This window comes from Glandiceps talaboti, chromosome 11 (assembly GCF_964340395.1).
Source record: "Glandiceps talaboti chromosome 11, keGlaTala1.1, whole genome shotgun sequence".
Classification (NCBI taxonomy): domain Eukaryota; kingdom Metazoa; phylum Hemichordata; class Enteropneusta; family Spengelidae; genus Glandiceps; species Glandiceps talaboti.
The window spans coordinates 17571669-17593024 of NC_135559.1; the positions used below are offsets into that span (position 1 = coordinate 17571669).

At 35.5% G+C, this 21356-nt stretch overlaps 1 protein-coding gene across 1 annotated transcript; it reads left to right on the forward strand.

Annotated features, from left to right (window-relative positions):
• The first annotated feature begins 217 nt into the window (after nucleotides 1-217).
• LOC144442551 (cullin-3-like) lies at nucleotides 218-19483 on the forward strand. Its single transcript, XM_078131926.1, has 20 exons — nucleotides 218-591; nucleotides 4782-4979; nucleotides 5567-5680; nucleotides 6888-7048; nucleotides 7684-7798; nucleotides 8251-8382; nucleotides 8894-8941; nucleotides 9503-9551; nucleotides 9976-10121; nucleotides 11256-11432; nucleotides 11997-12167; nucleotides 12489-12596; nucleotides 13183-13307; nucleotides 14192-14285; nucleotides 14770-14880; nucleotides 15877-15994; nucleotides 16636-16704; nucleotides 17508-17650; nucleotides 17932-18038; nucleotides 18825-19483. Exons 1-20 carry the CDS (start codon nucleotides 541-543, stop codon nucleotides 18847-18849), a joined length of 2262 nt encoding a protein of 753 aa, XP_077988052.1. The 5' UTR covers nucleotides 218-540; the 3' UTR covers nucleotides 18850-19483.
• Nucleotides 19484-21356: the final 1873 nt, after the last annotated feature.

Consider the following 21356-nt stretch of genomic DNA (forward strand, 5'->3'; position numbering starts at 1 on the left):
TGGCGACGACCGACTCACTTGTTATCATATTTTATATCATTACGCTGATTATCAATAAAATGACAAATTAAATCAGTTGGCGAAAAAAATCGACTTTTTGCGTCAATAATGTCTTATTTACCTAAATCGGAAGCTGTGGTTGTAATAATATAAATTTTAAGGTTATATTTTGATGCTACATTCGAAGTTAGTCGGATGGATACAGAGAGAGCCATAGAGCAGGATGTAAACAATCTATGAGGAATCTTCTTGATAGATAGAGAATGCTGCGAATTCGAGGGAGATATCTTGCGATATTCGTAGCCTTGTTTAAATAATTCTGCGTCAACCCGAAAGTTAATCCAGTCTAGCAAGTTGTAATAGCCAATAAGTACTTCTTATATGAGTAGTTTTCCGAAATTTTACAGTTTTCTTCTGAATGTTTGCCGGTTGACCTAACGTTACAGCGCATCCACCGAGGCCGAGGGTGTTTCCAAATATAGCTGTGACTTTTTTTCGTCAGTTTCTCTTTTATCTGACACCCAGAAGTTCAGCGACAACATGAGTCTAAAGGCAAAATCGAACACCAAGATGCGCATTCGGGCCTTCCCAGTAAGTATCCGTTTCGTTTATGTCACGGTATTGTAAGATAACAACGTGCATGTAGTCCCGATATTGAAAAAAAAAACATTTCCCCACTTCTGTAACCTGTATATAAGTACATGCACTTTGTTGTTTTTATACATTAGCAATAACTTAGGAATTTCTCATTTTAGTACTACAATGACATTGCTTTTTCTAAAACCCAGTCGTTTGACAAAATAACGTATGCTTAAAATCTAAAAACAATTTCACATACATGATGTAGTATTCAGAGTTCAACAAAAAACAATAACAGTCTGCTGATAGTGGCAATATGATTCAAGTATTGTTTAAATACAGAATGTCACCATTAAGTTGTGTTGTTGTCCAAGCAAGGCACACCATAATAACAATACACCAGTGCTTCAATGATGATTATGAGATCATTGTCACACACAATACAAAAAAGAAAAGAATTCTAGTTTATGTGTTTAACATTAGCGCTTATCATAGGGTTATTTATAATGCGTACTAAAATTAGATTCTCATCATCACATCGTCCAACTTTCAGTTTGCCCACTTGTAGTATCAACTTCATGCAATCTCAACTCATCTCGCACTTACACCAGTATCAGCATTATGTGCCATACTGAACACAGAAAAGTGATATTTCCTTCGACGTTCCCCAATATTCTTGTGCTCATCGTGATTGTTGTGATCTTTGCAAAGCACAGTGATTTGACGGTCCTGATTTGACAAATATGATACTGGTGTTCTGTGAGTTAGATATGTATTTCATCTGGATTCTGATACCAATTCATAGCTGAAACAATGATGTAATATCTTTTTGATTACTAACTTGTACATTTAGCAGAGTGAGAACAGGAATGTTTTTAGGATTCAAAGAACTAATTCCCATATGAAAGAAACCCGAGTGTGAAAATATTGATAGGTAAAATGAAAGTTGAAACTACAAGTCAACACTCGTAATTGTCTAGGTATCAGTTGACAGAAAAGAAGTGATACAGTGAGATTATGTAGAATTAATTTTAATTGCATCTTTAATAAGATTTTCTCCAAACCCATGCTGTCAATTTTATTTGTTGATCTTGATTCTTACAGTTTCTTGTTTGTTGACATACATGTACATTGTAACAATGTTAGAGTTGTCCTCTCAGTCGTAGTCATAAAGACGCCTATTAAAGACACATGATTCCATTCCAGGTTCTAGCATTAGTACTATCTTATCTTAAAGGCCCATGATTCAGTACTAGGCTCAATCTTATTTTGGGACTGTAATGACATTTTTGACAAAAGCTAGTATACATGTAAATACACCCAAAGGCCCATGATTTAATACCGGGTTCTACATGTACATTGTAACATGTGCTTTCTTGCCAGTGGAACATAATGATTAGATACCGTACATTTATACATGTGTAGGGTCCTGGGTAATAATCTCTTGTTCAGTACCAAATCTTTCTGTAGGGCAGCCAGGCAATTATTTTAATCTTAATCCTAATCCAACATGGGTCTTAAGGCTGTTCCCATCACAATGTAGTCAGCATGTATACTGTATGTCATGTCTCATATCTAAGTATGAAAACTCTACATGTAGTTTACCTAAAGTATGACTAAGCTAGCGAACATTTTATAAAGGTAGTTTCATAAGTTTATACATCATGATCATACTAAATGTACATGTATCTCCTTGCTATACACAGTAATGCACTACTTTCAACAACAAGTGTCTTCATCTTCATCAGTGCAAGATAACAAAACATTAATAATTTCTTTCAATGTACGGTTGTACCCCCAGATAATTCTTGTTTCCTGAAAAAGAATGTTACCACCCACACATACAATGTACATTGTACATCATAATAGCAACAGCAATCATGTAATTTCACTATGAATGCATTAACAACAATGTACTGTACAATAACATGTAGGTGCAAGGGAGAATAAGTTGAACTTCTTGTTCTATTTTGACCCTTTACTAGCATACATATAAGATAAAATGCTATTACCTGTAACGAGAATTATGATGGTATGTCCCATGAGAAGTATTTGGAGAAGAAAATAGTAAATGATGAATTTTTTGTGGTCAAGAATTTTTATGGTTTGCCACCTTCTAACTAGAATTCTAGTCTGGGAAAAACCTCACGTTTGGAAATTATCTTCATACAAGTAATTAGAAAATTGCACCAACTGCTATCTTGTACTTCTAGTGGGAATTCTATCAGTTTGTCAACATAGCAGGAATGTATTTTATTAATTACCCACCATTGAAATGTTTCAATAGACCATGACTTCTGGAAACAGTGAGCCATAGAATAGTCAGGCAAATCATTCTTGTCATCCATTATACAGAATGAAATTTCAACCACGGCAGATGAGCTACCCATACATACATGTACATTTTGTATATGTACATGTACATGAAATCTCAGCTGCCGGAGATGAGCTACCCATACATATATGTGCAATGTATATTTGTATGTACATGAAAATTCAGCCATCGCAGATTTATTATTATTATTATTTTAATTTCTTAGAAAACGCACTACACATACGCCACAGTGCTAAGTACAGAAACTCTAAAAAGAATATGCAATATTTAAAAATACACAATGCAAGTGGTAGGGTAAAGAACACACAGTCCTGCGGTGAAATAAATGTACAGCAAAGCAAAAACGAATCAATGATAGTACATATAGCAGATGAGCTACACATGCATTTACATGTACATGTAAAATGGCAGGACTGGAATTTAACTGTTACACTTGGTAGTCAGATTTAGCTAAGTGAACTGTTCAGCTACAGTTTCCTATTGATACATTACATTGGTCTAACAGACTACATCATACATGTACATGTATGTTTGTATGTATCATTGTATGCCTTGGACTACTGCTAATTTCAGACCAAGAACTGGGTTCTCAGGGCTCCAATGTATATTTTAGATGTTATTGGAGATTCAACACCAATACATGTATCTTGTGTATATACACATGTACACAAAGTTTTCCTTTGAATAAAATCAGGGTTCAAAATTAGTAGTAGTTCAGGGCACATAGACTACTAAACATTGTATTTAGACTACCAAATTAGTAGTAGTCCAGGGTACATAGACTACTAAATATTGTATCTAGACTACCAAATTACATGTAGTACAGGGTACATAGACTACTAAACATTGTATCTAGACTACCAAATTAGCAGTAGTCCAGGGTACATAGACTACTAAATATTGTATCTAGACTACCAAATTAGCAGTAGTCCAGGGTACATACATGTAGACTACTAAATATTGTATCTAGACTACCAAATTACATGTAGCAGTAGTCCAGGGCACACAGACAACTAAACATTGTATCTGGACTACCAAATTAGTAGTAGTCCAGGGCACATAGACTACTAAACATTGTATCTAGACTACCAAATTAGCAGTAGTCCAGGGCACACAGACAACTAAACATTGTATCTAGACTACCAAATTACAGTAGCACTAGTCCAGGACACATACAAAAATGTAAACTACTAAGCATTGTATCTAGTCTACCAAATTAACAGTAGTCCAGGACACAGACAACTAAACATTGTATCTAGACTACCAAATTATCAGTAGTCCAGGGCACATAGACTACATTTGTACATGGACTAAACATTGTATCTAGACTAACAAATTAGCAGTAGTCCAGGGCAGTGCACACAGACAACTAAATATTTCATCTAGACTACTAAATTTATAAGGTAGTAGTGTGTTTCACCAATGAATAGAAATTGATTTTTTTTAAAAAACTGTTGCTAAAACAGTTCACATACATGTAGGAGGTATATTTGAGCCCTGAAAATGCACACTGTTTGACTTGGGATGGGATGGGGGGAAGTCATGATAATTTAGTAATACCATTGATATTTTGGCAGGTTATGTGACTTGATTACAGGCCACATACATGTATGGGGAGGGTCTTATAATTGTGATTTTGATATTACAATGGTACCGGTAACCAACCAAAAATTCTTTTTTCGTAAATGCCAAACTATCATAAACAAATACTTTGACCATCCAGAGTTTAAAATAGGTAACCTTTGCCCTTTTATTTTAAAGTGTAGTCATCTTTGGTTCACAACTTTGCTATACTGAAGATTGACAAAAATATATTGTATGGACATTGTTGATAGAAGGAGTAATTACTGTTCTTTTTCTTCAATAGATGACTATGGATGAGAAGTATGTGTCCAACATATGGGCACTGCTGAAAAATGCCATCCAAGAAATCCAGAAGAAGAATAACAGTGGTCTGAGCTTTGAAGAATTATACCGTAATGCATATACCATGGTGTTACATAAACATGGTGAACGTCTATACACTGGGTTGAGAGAGGTGGTTACAGAGCATTTAGTTGACAAGGTAAAACGAATGTGCGGACTCGTCATTGAATTTGTTGTGGTGTTCTGTGGTGTGGTACTGTGTTGTGCTGTTTTGTGTTGTGTTGTGTTGTGTTGTGCAACCAAAGGTTCAACACATATGACATACATGTACAATGTACATGTATTGGCTGTCTAGAAATGTCAAAATGTGTTCAAGAGCATGTCTAGTCACAGGATGACTATGTGTGTGTGTACACATGTATGTCTATCATCAGACAAATATTAGAAAGGGAAATTTGCATAATTTGATGAACTATGTTTTTTATCCAGTCTACTTGTATGTTGCCCACTCACAATGTTTTTTCTTCAGAATAAAAGAAATGAACTGTATGAATAAGAAATTCATTTTAATGTTTCGAAAATTTGTGTGGTTTGAATAATGAACAAAAATTAATACATCGTTGTGAAAGGGCAGTTTAGACTGGGTTACTTGTTGACCTCCATTGCACATTACGGTGTACATGCATGAGATTCAAATGCTTTATAAACATTTTCGACTGATTGGTTGGTTGATTGATTGATTGGTATTTCAGTTTTATAGCTGTACTGTTTTCTAATTTTCAACAGATCCGTGTAGACGTCTTAGAATCACTGAACAACAATTTCCTGCAGACACTAAACAGTGCATGGAATGACCACCAAACCTCCATGGTAATGATTAGAGATATTCTCATGTACATGGTGAGTATAGAGAAAGTCATCAAGTTCATAATAGCCAATTTAATAGATATTGGGGTCAAGCAGGGTCACCAGTAAGAATGTCTGCTATGTAGTGAAGTATATCTAGATACATATACTTGTCACCACATAAGGTTATCAACGTAAATGGCCACCATGAAAATATTTAATAAACTTGCATCTTTTATGTACCATATTTAATGGTTGGGTGTCAACTTTTTCGTTGTTTCGAACATTTGTCAGTACATATCATCAATGTTTCACCCAATTTCTGAATTTTTATCAAGTGATGATTTTGAAGGGATTAGTTTTCTCTGAAAGGGAAGCTGGCTGAAGTGTTGATTTTCTAATTTCACTTATTTACTACTGGAGGGTCAAACAATGTGTGTATGTCTTGTCTTTCACTGAGATTCAATTTTCTTGAAATGGAGAGATAATCAAAACTATCGGTAGTGAAAATGAAAGCCTCCATAAACATTTATGTGATTGTGAGATTGCATCATATCACCCGAAAGAATTCTTAACAACCTAGTAAAATCAAACTAGCCTGTACATTGTAGGTTGGAGTTTGTAATTTAACAAATTTATTTAGACCCAATATTTTTCTCTGTTCAACCAAGGAAAATATGGGGACCTAAGGGGTCTTTGTCAAGTATGAGTCAATAGACCAGTAGTGACAACCCTTAGGTCACGAATATTATCTGGCTGAATGAAGACAAATATTGGGGAATAATATAATTATACCAGCGCCAGTAATATCACAAAAATATTTGGGAAAGTAATAGCAATTTTGAAGGTTTTGACTCATATTTTGTAGTGACGTAGATGCACGTTGTATTGATGTAGAATAACTCAAGTAATTAATGAGGCAGATAAGTGACAAAATCGTTCAAATTGTGATACAAGCATGAAAATTTGTATGTGTGTACTCCATTGAATGCACTAATTATGAAAATAATGGTAGCCACTTGAAAATCCAATATGGTCGCCATTTTCCAAGATGGCTGCCAACTGAAACTGTTCAAATCAGGAATACTGGGGTTTATATATGTATTCTAGATTTTTTTGTTCTAAATGGCTTGTGCTTGTGTAAAAGTTAATGATTATATTACAAAAAAAAGACACTTATATGGTTGAAGAAATTTGTCTTTATGTTTTCATGTGATAGGATCTTAGAAGTCATACAATTTATGATTTGATTAATTTCCAGGACCGTGTGTATGTCCAACAAAACAATGTAGAAAATGTATACAACTTAGGATTGATTCTATATCGAGATCTGGTCGTCAGACATGGATGTATTCGGGATCATCTAAGACAAACTTTACTAGATATGGTTGCCAGAGAAAGAAGAGGTGAAGTTGTAGACAGGTAAGTTACTCAGACAAGTTTGACTCTGTAGTTATAGATACTGTGATCTTTCAGTTTAACACAGAGTGATGTTTTGTAATTTGTACTACTACTACTGTACATTCTGATGGTAATAATTCAGTTATGTAGACTATACATGTATACATGCATTTCCACATGTTTGTTGGAGCCTGTTGGGACTAGTCCCGAAGGTTACCCTTATAAATAAATAAATACATTGTATTTCATGTCGCCCTGATTCACCATCTTTTACCACCAAGTCTGGTATTTTTTACTCAAAGGGGAAAGGATGCCGTGTGGATTTTTGTCCTATTGATTGATAAAGGTAAAACTGGATGAAATGTGTTGGTCTCACTTGCATTCACGTACACTGTATAATTGCAGAGTTTGCATAAATTCAAATTCCATGAGTCATGTCCAGAATTGACGTAGCATTCAGAAATGACAGGGTACGAAATGTAGCCTGTAAGAAGCCTTTTGAGCCCACATACACACAGACAACATGCCTAGGTATGTAAAAGCAGTTGTTATCCATAAAAACAAATTTGACCTTGTCTTGTCTTGACACAGATATCAGTGGTAGTAATGATTACAATTCAAATCTAATACTAATTTCCATACTACTGTACTTACAGAGGGGCAGTAAAGAATGCATGTCAAATGTTGATGGTACTGGGTATTGATTCTAGAGCAGTGTATGAAGAAGACTTTGAGATACCATTCTTGGATCAGTCTGCAGAGTTCTACAGGGTAAGGTTTTACCAAATTATTACTAAAAGTAGAAAAATAACCTTGCTTTACTACTACACAAAATAGTTTAAATGCATTTATGGCTTCACCTTTGAAATTGGTGACTCAACACCTGCCTGTCCACAGGCAGTTGTCAGATTTAGTTGTCACATATGCCATTCGTAAATTACATGTACAGTGTAGAGAAAGGAAGTACATGTACATAATCCGAATCAATGCCGCTACATTGTGGATGTGTTATCGGAACATTCAATATAATTTCTGTCTTGCATCAATGATTTTCTTTGGCACTACATATATATTGTGGATGTACTATCAAAACACTCAAGTGGCTCATGAAATGACATTTCAATATGATTTATGTCTTGCATAATCATTTTGTTGCTGTCCCATCCCATTCCATGATACTCTACTGATTGGATTGGGTGTCAATGTGTTGTTTCCTATTTCAGCTTGAAAGTCAGAAGTTTTTAGCAGAAAATAGTGCATCAGTGTACATCAAGAAAGTAGAGGCAAGAATCAATGAAGAAGCAGAGAGGGCTACACATTACCTGGACAAATCAACTGAAGACCCTATTGTTAGGGTAAGTTGGTTACTTTATCTAGTACTGTGTAATCTTAGAGTTGTCTATGGTGCTGTACGCCATGCCAGTATAGCCAGTATGGCTCAGTATTAGGAACTGAAGGAATTTAGTTTTGAGTTGCAATGTGATTTTCACTGCAGATTTGGTCTTACACAGTTGCAGATACATGTACTTTGATTTGTATGGCATTTTTACTAGCATGATTGTATTTGGAACAGTGGTGAAGAGTGTAGGATACTGAGAATTATTTCACCTATTCACTTTTGTCAACAAAACCATCATGTATATTTAGCTACTGATTTGTTACAGATTGAAATAAATGATACCTCAGATGGCTGTAATGGATTCATCCAGAGAATGAAACAAAAAAAATGAGCCCTAAACAGGAAGGTCACTGAGAGGTCATTCATTCTATACAAAACAATAAGATTTTGTTTCAGATTACAGGATCTCAATGTGATACAAGGTGTGGGATTGTCTCTGACTTAATATCTACCTCTGTATTTTGCAGGTGTTGGAAGCAGAGTTGATATGTAAGCATATGAAAACAATTGTAGATGTAAGTATGATCATTTATTAGTGTGTGTTTATATTGTGTATTGTATGAGTCATACACTTTTAGGACTATGCTGTATGAGAATAGTTCTATGATGTGAAGAAACACAGTCTATCTGGGTATTGTAGGACCTTCCTATGCAGAGAATCATGATAGTGCTAGTAATTGCAATGAAAATTCGGTAACTTATATATTGTTTTGTTTGAACAATACCTAGTGTGATACATCTTCCTCCTCCCCACCCCCATTATTTGCATATTAATTCTTCCAAAATATGTGTGAAGTCAGCCCAGCACTGGTCAAGAATACCAGGCCCAGTGTTAACATTTAGCTGATGCAGTTGCTAATACATGATACTGAGGTGATAATGCCAGCCCAGTGTTAATAATACTGGGTAAGGCTGATACTACCCCAGTAGGAAATTACTGGTACATGAGGTGTTATACCTGTAGCGACCGGAAGGTGAAAGTTTCATATTTTCAGCTGTGAAACTCTCCACATTCTTTGAATATTAGGGTGTATATATTATAATTGATAACTTACACTGATTGGTTTTCATTTCAGATGGAAAATTCAGGTGTTGTTCATATGCTGAAGAACAATAAGACAGATGGTAAGTTAAAGTTATTATGGGTGGTTATAAAAAATGCTTTCATATTTAGACATTCAGCCCTTCCACAGCCATCAGTAGTTATGTACAGTGTGTCTGGTAATGATAAATCCCTAGCTAGTGTTTACTTGCATACAGACAAATCCCCCTTCAGAGAAAGTGGATTAAAAACGAATTTCTTTTTGTGCGTCAAAATGATGAAAACTTAATTTTTTCGGAAGTTACATGTACCTCATAGTATGGGATAGGGGAACACCAAATTTTGTTACATCAGTGGTGAGTCAAATTCAGTGATGTCTCAAATTGACTTTGAGTGCACACTGGTCTTGGAACACTCTGTAGTTTTCATGGGGGCTGACCTTAGTAAAAGTATATTTTGATTAGAGTGACTCACCAGAACAATTTTATTCTTGCATTCAATCAACAGATTTAGGTTGTATGTACAAGTTGTTCATCAGAGTCCAGGAAGGACTGAAGACAATGTGTGAATGTGTTAGTGGATATTTACGTGAACAGGGCAAAGCATTGGTCACTGAAGATGAGGGCAGTAAAAATGCTATACAGTATATACAGGTAGGTAAAGTTGGCAACGAAGGTGATGAAAATGAAATAAAGTGCATCATGCATTGCTGTGTACTAGCAGGGTAGATTAAAAGGATAGTAACTAGTTTGCATATTGATTTGTGTATAAGTGACATGGTAATTTGCATATTTGTTTGCATAGTCATCAGCATATAATATGCATGTCTTCAACATTAGCACATATTCCGACATGTATATTTTAACTCAAACACATAGATACTGGGATCATCCGTTTCTCTCCATGTGAAATATTATCATGATTTTGTCATTCAAAAGTTTGCTAAAGCTCAAGAATGGGAGAACAATTTTGATGCACAGTAGAAACCTGTCAAGTATGGACAGTGTTAGTACCTTGCTCTCTCTACAGTGTTAGTACCGTGGTCCTCTACAGTGTTAGTACCTTGCTCTCTCTACAGTGTTAGTACCGTGGTCTCTCTACAGTGTTAGTACTGTGCTCACTCTAGCTGTTAGTACCGTGATATCTCTACAGTGTTAGTACCATGATTTCTCTACAGTGTTAGTACCGTGATATCTCTACAGTGTTAGTACCATGATTTCTCTACAGTGTTAGTACCGCGATTTCTCTACAGTGTTAGTACCATGATTTCTCTACGGTGGGGAGAACACTGCGGTGAACATATTTGTAGTTGAATACCATTCATCATATTGTAATGAATACATTGTGCATCTAAATCCACTTTGGTGAGAACTACTGGCAAACCCACAAAAGACTATCTCTACAACTTTGTATATAATCAGAACAACTGGGGTGGAAAAATGTAATCATGTACAGTAACTGTGACTTCAACTGAAAACTTTAGAATATAAGATTCATTGATTTTAGGTGATCATGTTCAAAACAATCGCTATTGATTAAGTACCAAAGAATAGCAAATTTGTTTACATGTATGCTCTGAAAGTCAGTGACAACTTGACTGAAATAATTTCATGATATTGTGTGGTTACACGTACTAACGCTATCACCAGATCCCCTTTATCCATGCTTTATACAATTAGGATTTAGGTATGACTTTAAGTTATTGTTATTTTTGTGATTTACTTCACCCAGCTGTTATGCATCTGAAATGTTGGTGTAATTTTCCTTGTTTGTATGATTTATTACAGGATTTACTAGACTTGAAGGATAGGTTTGATCACTTCCTACATGAATCATTCAATGACGATAGACTGTTTAAACAGACCATATCAGGAGACTTCGAATATTTTCTTAATCTCAACAACAAGTCACCTGAATATCTCTCACTCTTCATTGATGACAAACTTAAGAAAGGTGTCAAAGGGGTAAGTAAGATGTATTCTGTCTTAAAAGATATTGTATTCAGTCAGCAGCAGTACAGGTTGTGTGTGTGTGTGTGTGTGTGGGGGGGGGGTGTAATATCTACATTGTATTTCAATAGACACTATCTCTCCAAAGTATTTTCCAGTTCAAAGAGGTCATATGAAAGACTGTGTTTCTTTGAAGACTTTAGAAACCATGGTAATGGAGGTTATGGGAATGATGTAAAAGTTGCATAGATATCCATATCTTGTGCCATGATTTTCATAGGGAATCCTGGTCAAATACCTGTGGAACGTAAATAGATTTTACATACTGACCACATTTTGCACAAGCAATGGAAATGTTAAGATCCTGTAGTCTGCAAGTCTTGCTATTTCCATAATAGCAGTGCTTTGTAAGTTACCTAACAAAAACCGACTTCACGACGATGGTGGTACAAATCTGATCACAGTGTCACATGAAACGGAATTTAGATACATGTACACACTAATGAAGTAAAGGGGCCTGAAGGACTTTCCATGTGATCTCACTAATCCTGTTTTACAATTCTACGTAAATATCTACAGATGTCAGAGCAAGAAGTTGAAGTTGTTCTGGACAAAGCAATGGTGCTGTTCAGATTCTTACAAGAAAAAGACGTGTTTGAGAGGTACTATAAACAGCATTTAGCAAAGAGGTTGCTACTCAACAAGAGTGTTTCAGACGACTCAGAAAAGAACATGATATCCAAACTCAAGGTGAGTGGATGAAATACATAGTATAGTCAAGTAGAGATCCATGAAATCTGACCAGGTAGACCAAAATGTGATAGGAAATGAGCCTGTCGTAAAAAAGAAGTGTTTATGATAGACTCAAAGCTAATTACATTACCGCAGTAATTCCACAGTTTGACTCATTTTAGCGTCTAAAATATTGCAGATGAATTGAGAATTTTGGATATTCGTAGGTAACTCTACATCAACAAAAAATAACAATTTTGATATTATAAACACTACTGTAACAATATATTCATGTGTACTGTCTCACTCAAAAATCTTTTCATTTTTCTATGAATTCAGACTGAATGTGGCTGTCAATTTACATCTAAACTGGAAGGAATGTTCAAAGACATGACAGTGTCCAATACCACCATGGAAGAATTCAAAAACTACATACAGACATCAGGGGTAAGTAGTCACTGTGTAAGATGTCTTACTTAGGATGCCTCACTTGGTGTACTGAAATCATGACTGACTGTACATAGGAAACGTATTTCATTGGGTGACAGCACTTTGCTCACAAGAGCTGCATCCAACTTTACTCACTATGAATCAGTTTTCTTCATGCAAAGATCTTTTCAACATCCTGAATAAATCTTCCAAAAAATATTAGTCTAAGAGCACATTACTTAGTACTTCGAGAGTTGATGAATATGCCATATTCTAATGACTCACCTTTGTCACAAGAGGGCACCCTCCATGCGGGAAAATTTAGAGCTGAATCATGACAGTACAGGAAATAAAATGTGGCTAATGACACAAAGTTTGAAGAATACTTTGACTTGCTGAGAATGCAACCAACTGGTGCTCTTAATATGAAGACATGGTGCGTTTTTCAAAGGAAGATATATTTTTAAACAATCATGGCTTGCATTTCTTGTCATGAAGATGCTCCAAACAGCACTCCTAGTGGTGAAACTATACTATCTTTTGTCTTTCTGATCACTGGTATTACATAGACACTATAATCATATCTTGTTTATCCACTTTACAGACATCACTTCATGGTGTTGATCTCAATGTAAGAGTCCTAACAACTGGATTTTGGCCTACACAGTCAGCAACTCCTAAATGTAATGTACCTACACAACCTAGGAATGCATTTGAAGCATTCAGAAAGTAAGTTGTAGTTTCTGGATTTCTTTCTTAGATGTCGCAATTACACCATGAAATCTATTCTGCCATGCACAAGGGTAAAGCTCTCACTCTGTACTACTGTATTTCAAGGGTAAAGCTCTCGCTCTGTACTAATGTATTTCTATAGATGCACCCCTTATCAGAATCTACTTAAAGGGGAATGCCACTCCTGGAAATAGAGACATGGGTTCTTGAGAGTTATTTCATGATTTTACATCACCAACAATTACTTTCAATTTCAGAGAAACATCAAGTTGATTTTGTGCCTTTATAGGGTATTTTTGCTGTTGACCATTGCATCATGGGAGTCAGCAGAAATAATATACTCATGGTTGCATGATGAATATTCATGACTTATAAGTGTTGATTTCCGTCACTGGCTTCAGTGTAAAACATCTCTCATTTTCTCTGAAATCACAAGTGATGTAAAAGCATGAAATAACTGGCCAAGACCCATAGTTTATGAAAATGTCTATTTCCTTGTGTGGAGTTCCCCTTTAAATGACCAGTTCAAATTAGGATTGAAGTTCAGGTGTGAAACCAGTTGTCTGGTAGAGCTATAGAAAAAGTTGGTCCAGAACAAAAGAATGGTCCTATGTAATCTGTATTTGATAAGATAATACTTATGTGAGAACCTGGAATTGGAACCCTGGTCTGTAATTTAATTCAACACCTGTGTGGCAGACCAGAGTACAGTTTAGAGAGATTCAGTTTTGTGTCAGGTAACACCCTCTCTCACTTTTCTAATGAATACTTGTCATAGTACAAAAGTTGAACACATGCAGTGTTAATACATACAACAGTATTTAGTGTTGGTAGCATGATGTTTGCTTATTATGTATATGTTTGACTGCCTTTGTTTTCAGGTTTTATCTTGGTAAACATAGTGGTCGTCAACTAACACTCCAGCCATCATTAGGATCTGCAGATCTCAACGCCACCTTCTATGCACCAAAGAAAGTAAGTAAAAAAAGTCACTACCAGTACATTGCTCTATGTGCTACATCTGTTTGTAGCATTCACATTAAGTATGAAAGTATACTTTTTCAATTGGTTTATTTACAAGCACAGCATGTGACCTTTCGAATGTGGTCAATTAGCAAATGAAACAGTATACTCTTACACTTGATATGGATGCTATAAACACTTGCGGTACATACAGAAAATGCTTTACTTGGTGTTACAGGTTATACAGTTGGACAGCAAAGGGCATGTTTTGAATGAGGAAAAGGGTATAAATACCTACAAAATGCAAACAAACAAAAAAGATTGCGTCCTTCACATGGTCAAAAGGGATAAAGCATCCATACATTAATATAATAGAAAGAAGACAGAAACACAATGAAGCTAATCCATGCATTTCTACAGTGAATCTTCGCAGTAGTCACCTGGAATGACTTTACAGCACATTTATACTTAATATTATGTTATTTAAATTGTACAGCAGGATAGCGGTTCATCAACACCACAAGTCAGAAAACATATTCTACAGGTGTCCACGTATCAGATGGTCATCTTGATGTTATTCAATACAAGGGAACTATGTTCATATGAGGTCAGTAAATTATATAATGTATTCTTAAACAACTCTAGTATATAATCAGACTAACATCATTATGTTCACTACTAGGGTAGGAAAAACGTGCCTGGTTGTTTCTTCACTGTGGTCCTCATCAAGAAAAATTGCTGTAAATATTCCATATCCATATAAAAAAACAAAGACAGTTGATGATGTCAAATCTGCCCTCACCAGCTGTGTGTTCATAATCCTTGGTGCATTTTTGTACAGTAGTACTAGTGGAGAATTACATTAGTGTGTTCATTTGTCAAAATGCAGTGTTTGATTTTAAAGTGGCCATATGGATGAGAATTTGGTATTTATTTTGGATTTTTATTTGATAAAACAGCTTCACCATGTTTTTCTAATTGAAAAAATAATGCGAAAGAACATATACCAAGTCCATGTTCAAAATTCAATACATTGCAAAAAGATGCAAAAAGTGTAAAAAGTTTGTTATTGTACGTACAATAACAAACATTTTACACATTGTTTAATGTTTTGCCGTTTATTGAGATGTGAACATGGACTCGGCATATGTTATTTCACAATATTTTTTCAAGTAGAAAAACATAGTGAAACTGTTTTATCAAATAAAAATCCAAAATAAATACCAAATTCTCATCCATATGGCCACTTTAAAAATGTGCTTCTAAGTAGAAAGAAATTTAGTTCAAGACATACTATTTCAGAATTGAACATTGAACCAAAACTTATGTGTAATAGATACCAATATATTGATAACTTCATTTGTCAAAATGTAAAGATATAATTTCAAGGATATACTTCCAAACAAAAGAGAAGTCTATTTGAAGAATTATATTTCAAATTTGAACATTGGACCAAAATTTATCTGTGCTAGTTACTATATACATGTATCTTGTCAATATATAACATTTGATTCTGTCTTTCCACTACGCTAACTCTCACTGTTGGCAAATAGTCATCAGAATTGTAATTTACTCAATCTCTGTGTTTTCATACTTAATACAGGAAATAGCACAGGAGACTGATATCCCATCAAGAGATCTTATCAGAGCACTTCAATCATTAGCCTGTGGTAAACCAACGCAAAGAGTCTTGTCAAAGGAACCAAAGTCTAAAGAAATAGGCAAGTTACTCACTCAAACAACACACACACACACACACACACACACACACACACACTCACTCACAGAGTGCACACACACACACACACACTCACACACACACACTCACTCACAGAGCACACACAAACTACACACACACACTCACTCACAAACAGAGCACACACACACACACTTACAAACAGAGCACACACACACACAAACAGCACACACACAAATCTTTGTTTTCAAAATCCACAACCACCAATGTATACATCATTTATTAGAATGTTAAGTTTGTCCTGTTAAAAATAAAAAGTCACAATATTTTGATGACAGCTGCTAAACTTCATGTGTAATTCTTAGATACATGTACTTAAAAATTTTGCTTTTACATGATAACGATTTTATTTTGTAACCCATTCCTGCTCATTGATGTAAGATTCAACAAATTTTTTATCCTGTTAGATAATCTTTTTGTATACATTCTATTGTTTTAGTGACTCTGTTGCCAATCTACATGTAGCATGTTACTACAACTCTGTAAAGATTCCATGAAAAGGGATATATCATTTGTGTGCTGTGTAGGTGTGGACAGCTGTATGTAGTCCACCAAATAACGGTCTTTCCATCACCTCTCACCAAACAATTCTTGTTCCTCTTACAGAACCCAATGATGCGTTTACTGTAAATGATCATTTCACATCAAAGTTACATCGAGTGAAGATTCAGACTGGTAAGTCATCTCTCTAATTCAAAAAGAAACAAGACCTTGTCAAAAAAACAAAATGTTTCAGTAGGTGTGCAGAACACAGTTACTATAGCGGTGTTAACCTTGTATCTGTATTGTACTAGTCAAGTTTCATTGAGAAGGCTTTAGAGTACCAGTATATTGTGATTGTTTTGTGAATATAGCACAGACTTCAACAGAATAAGTTGTTTATATAGTGCCTTTCCATAACTGAAATAACATTCAAAGTACTCTACATAATGTACCAGTGATTACTTGCACCAGTGTGTACGTATACTAGTGGTATTTGCAATGTTGTGCAATATTGAAAACATTGTTGCATACATGTATATGCAAATGATGGCATGATCGTTCCTTGTACATGAAAGTATGTGACCATGCTACATTTTGTATGTCTAAGCTTGTGTGTGGGCACTCAAGTATTTGTAATCATGCTTGCAATGTTTTCTACTGCACTTTCACTCACTATGCTCGTGAAAGTACGGCCACAGAGAACACTGCAAGTACTCATGCAAATACCCGAGTACACCACACTTGGACTCGCAAGTCATGGGATTGTGTCATAATTCTTTCTTCCACAAAGCACAGATTAATCATTCACCATACAATCGCTACTTTACCAGGTCCCCATATATACTGTACTGATGAGTTGATTAGGGCAGTCCGATGTTACGATTCAGGGGAAATAATGTAAACATCTTCCACAAGAAGATGTCTGCAATTCTTAAGGCATTACATGGATGTGAAATAAAACAAGATTTTTTTATGTAAATTTGTATCAAACACAGTGGCTGCCAAAGGAGAATCAGAACCTGAAAGGAAAGAAACGAGAAGCAGAGTGGATGAAGACAGAAAACATGAAATTGAGGCTGCCATAGTCCGTATTATGAAATCACGAAAGAGAAGATCACATAACCTCTTAGTTGCTGAGGTAAATCTAAGAAACTTCTACTGTTGTCTTTGAAAGTCTTTTACATATAGGCTTAGAAAATTACAGTGGACCCTCGATAAGTGGATGATATTTGATCTGTCATCTGTCAAATTGCAAAAACCTATTTATCAAGATGATTGACAATAGCTTATCACGGTTGTATCAACATGTTGTGACAATAGTTTTAGTGTATGTCTATCTTTAATAATAAACCAAGGCTCAACTACCAGAGTAATATTTTGATCATGTTGAACTTACAGAAAGTGCGGTTTGTCTTTCAGGTGACAGAGCAGCTGAAATCGCGATTCTTACCTAGTCCTGTAGTTATCAAGAAAAGAATAGAGAACTTGATAGAAAGAGAATACTTAGCCAGGACACCTGAAGACAGGTAAAATGTTTACTCAAATCATTCTGTTAATCCGCTTTCTCCCTAGGGAGAATTTGTTTGTACACAACTAAGTACAAGTTGGGAGAAAGAGGATTAATTTTGACACACTCAGTGTAATGGTTTCAAACCCAACTATGTATCATACCGTTAAAACAACTTGACATAACAAACTGATATTCATGTTTAGATAAAATATGAGCCGCAAGTTCTCACTGATCAAAACAGAGAGAACACAAAAAATTGCAAAGTGATAATACTGCATCGTATGTCCTGAGTAAAGTACCAAAATACAGATTGAAGTAATGTTGTGTGGTGCTGAACAAAAGGCAATGGTCAAGGAGAACACCACTCTAGAAAATAGATGTATTGTCATAAACTTTTGGTTCTGGAGAAATTTAAAATTCACACTACCATGATGTATAGGGAGTATGAGTAACTCACAGATCCAGACACACATCCACACTGCTGTCCTTGGTGGCATTTATCATCAGTAAAAAACTACACACATCCACATACACACACACTGCTGGCCCTGGTGGCATTTATTCCCACAAAAAAATGTACACCTCCACATATACACACCACTGTCCCTGGTGGCATTTATCATCAGAAAAAAACTACACACCTCCACATACCAGTACACACACCACTGTCCCCGATGGCATTTATCTTCAGTAAAAAAGTGCACACATCCACATACACACACTGCTCTCCCTGACAGCAATTATCTTCAGTAAAAAAAAACTTCACCTAATATTTTTCCATATTTGTTTTTCACCCATACAGGAAAGTCTACACATACGTAGCATAGGAGCCTCAGTCATCCAAGATGTCTCCTGTCTCTCAACAAAAAAACTTAACATACATGTACTGTGTGTTGCCACATACAAAAACTTCCCACGGAAATTGGACATGTCGTAGGTCTAAAAGCAAGATAATAGTCGACTGAATGGTCTCACTACAGAATAGTTTAGAAAGATATTCTGTGATTATTTTTTTTCCTTTTCTTTATCTTTTCTGCGCGAATGGGTGTAATTTGCAGCCACAGTGCCTCTCTCTCTCTCTTCAAAATTAAAAACTGGTTACTTCATTTTTATCAGTTTAAACCGAAATTATCAACTCTTAATTGAATGCTTGGGCATCTATACAGACTTGAAAAGTTTGCAGACTTAAAATGAGGGCGGCAGAGGCAAGAACTATTTTCTTAAATATGGAAGTTAAATAAAAAGGCAACAGCAAAAAAAAAAAACTCTACAAATATAGTTCCAACCTTGTACATACAGAGGATACCAGAATGAGGAAGTTAGCGATAATAACTACCAGAACAAAACATAAATACATTGTATAATGACAAGTGTGTTCAAAGACACTTTATAGCTTTTTTTGCTCTTCAAATACCCTATTACAGGCTGTTTTTTTTGCAATCACTGTAAGAAAAACAAACTTTGAAACAAATAAATTGTTTAATGTAATATGAAAGTGTGTTTTATTTCAACGACAGAAAACAAACTAACTTAAAAAGTACACATAGTACTATGGAAATCAAGCTATCAGCAAACAGATTGACACAAACTAAAACTATTGCTGTTGAATTTTATGGGATACAGAAATGGGTGATAGTGTTGCCTTGGTTATGTTGATTAGTTAACAGTAGTTTTAGTTTGTGTCTATCATAGTTTGCTGATACTTTGATTTCCACAGTAGTAGTAATTTAAAAAAAATACTGCAAGTTGAGTGTGATGTGTTCTGGACAACAATTTGTTATAGTGTGTCTTGAGGGATGTTTTGTAGTTGAGGTCAAGATAGCTCTAAATACATGGTCCGCATTTCTTCTAGTACCAAGTCAGACTATGTATATAGCAAATGTACACCACTACAGACTAATATGCAAATTGAACTAGCTTCTTGTATTTCATCATATTTTGAGTGAGCCCATAAAACGAGGCATAGTTCCTCCATGTGTGTATGAACGAGGTAATGACGAGACCTGACTCTATCCAGATCTGTCATCTCCATTACTAGCAGTATACACATACATGCCCTAAATGCCAATCAATAGACCATCTGAAGGATTTTTTTTTTTCAAAATATAACAATTGATGCACTAGTAACAAGATATGGTGACAAGACTTGGACAGCTCAATAGCTTGTCAATGCACACTCACGATTGTGTGTAAATAGTAATTTAGAACAGTATTCTGTGTTTTGGTAAACAGTGCTGTCACACCATACCCTGATATTTCTGTATACTAGTATTTAAAATGACTTTCCATAATTCTACCACTGAAATGTTGTGCAGAACACAACAATCTCTACTTTCTGTAATAATAGTATCAATCTACAAAATACATATCTGAATACAGTACTACACTGCATATATAAATTAGAATGACAAGGGGTTATAAAAGTCATGTGGGCTTGGCAGACTACAGGAAAAGAATCACAGCTGTACACAGTATCTTGGCTGAGCCTTAGTTAAGTTGATGGTCAATCTACACTATAAATATCTCAACAATGGTTTCTTGAGTATTTTGTGTTAGATTAATTGATACCTAAATTATCTGAGATGCCAAGTCTCAATTGCCCAGATTCACCACTGGTGGCTCACTCCTGGCCAACCACAGCAGCTGGGGAGTCTCAATCATCCATACTACTCACCACTGGTGGATCACTCCTTCTGGGGCGTGTTCGATTTGCACAACCATAATCATGATTTATCAATCACAATCATGACTTTGCGTTTGATAAATACCAATCACAATCATGATTGGTAATCATAGTAATCATGCCCCGAACCATGATTGCCGTGATTACCTGATAGCGGACAACGGTAATCATAGGGGGATCGCGCGCCAGTGGCTGACGGCAAGTTAGAAATGACGGAAAACATTATGTAAATAAGTTGTGTTCGATCAGATTGGTAATTTGTTATCATTGTAATCATTTTGACGATGTAAAATCATATAATTTATCGGTAATGTGCGAAACGTTTAAAAATGTTTACATGTAAGTAATCATGATCGTGATTGAGCGTTTTGTTTAAAACCTCGTTTCAAGAAATGACGCAGATTAATCACAATCATGTTTGGGCAAATCGAATGCGCCCCTGGCCAACCACAGTAGAGTCTGAGGAGTCTCAGTCACCAATACTCACCACTGGTGGCTCACTCCTTCTGGCCAACCATAGTAGAGCCTGGGGAATGCTTCATAAGTGATCAAACTCCTACATGTGCTTGCATATCCACTGTAATATATATCTTGGTGTGAAACAGGATAAGGTTTTGAGCCTGTTAAGTTGTACATTGCAAAGTTCTTCAC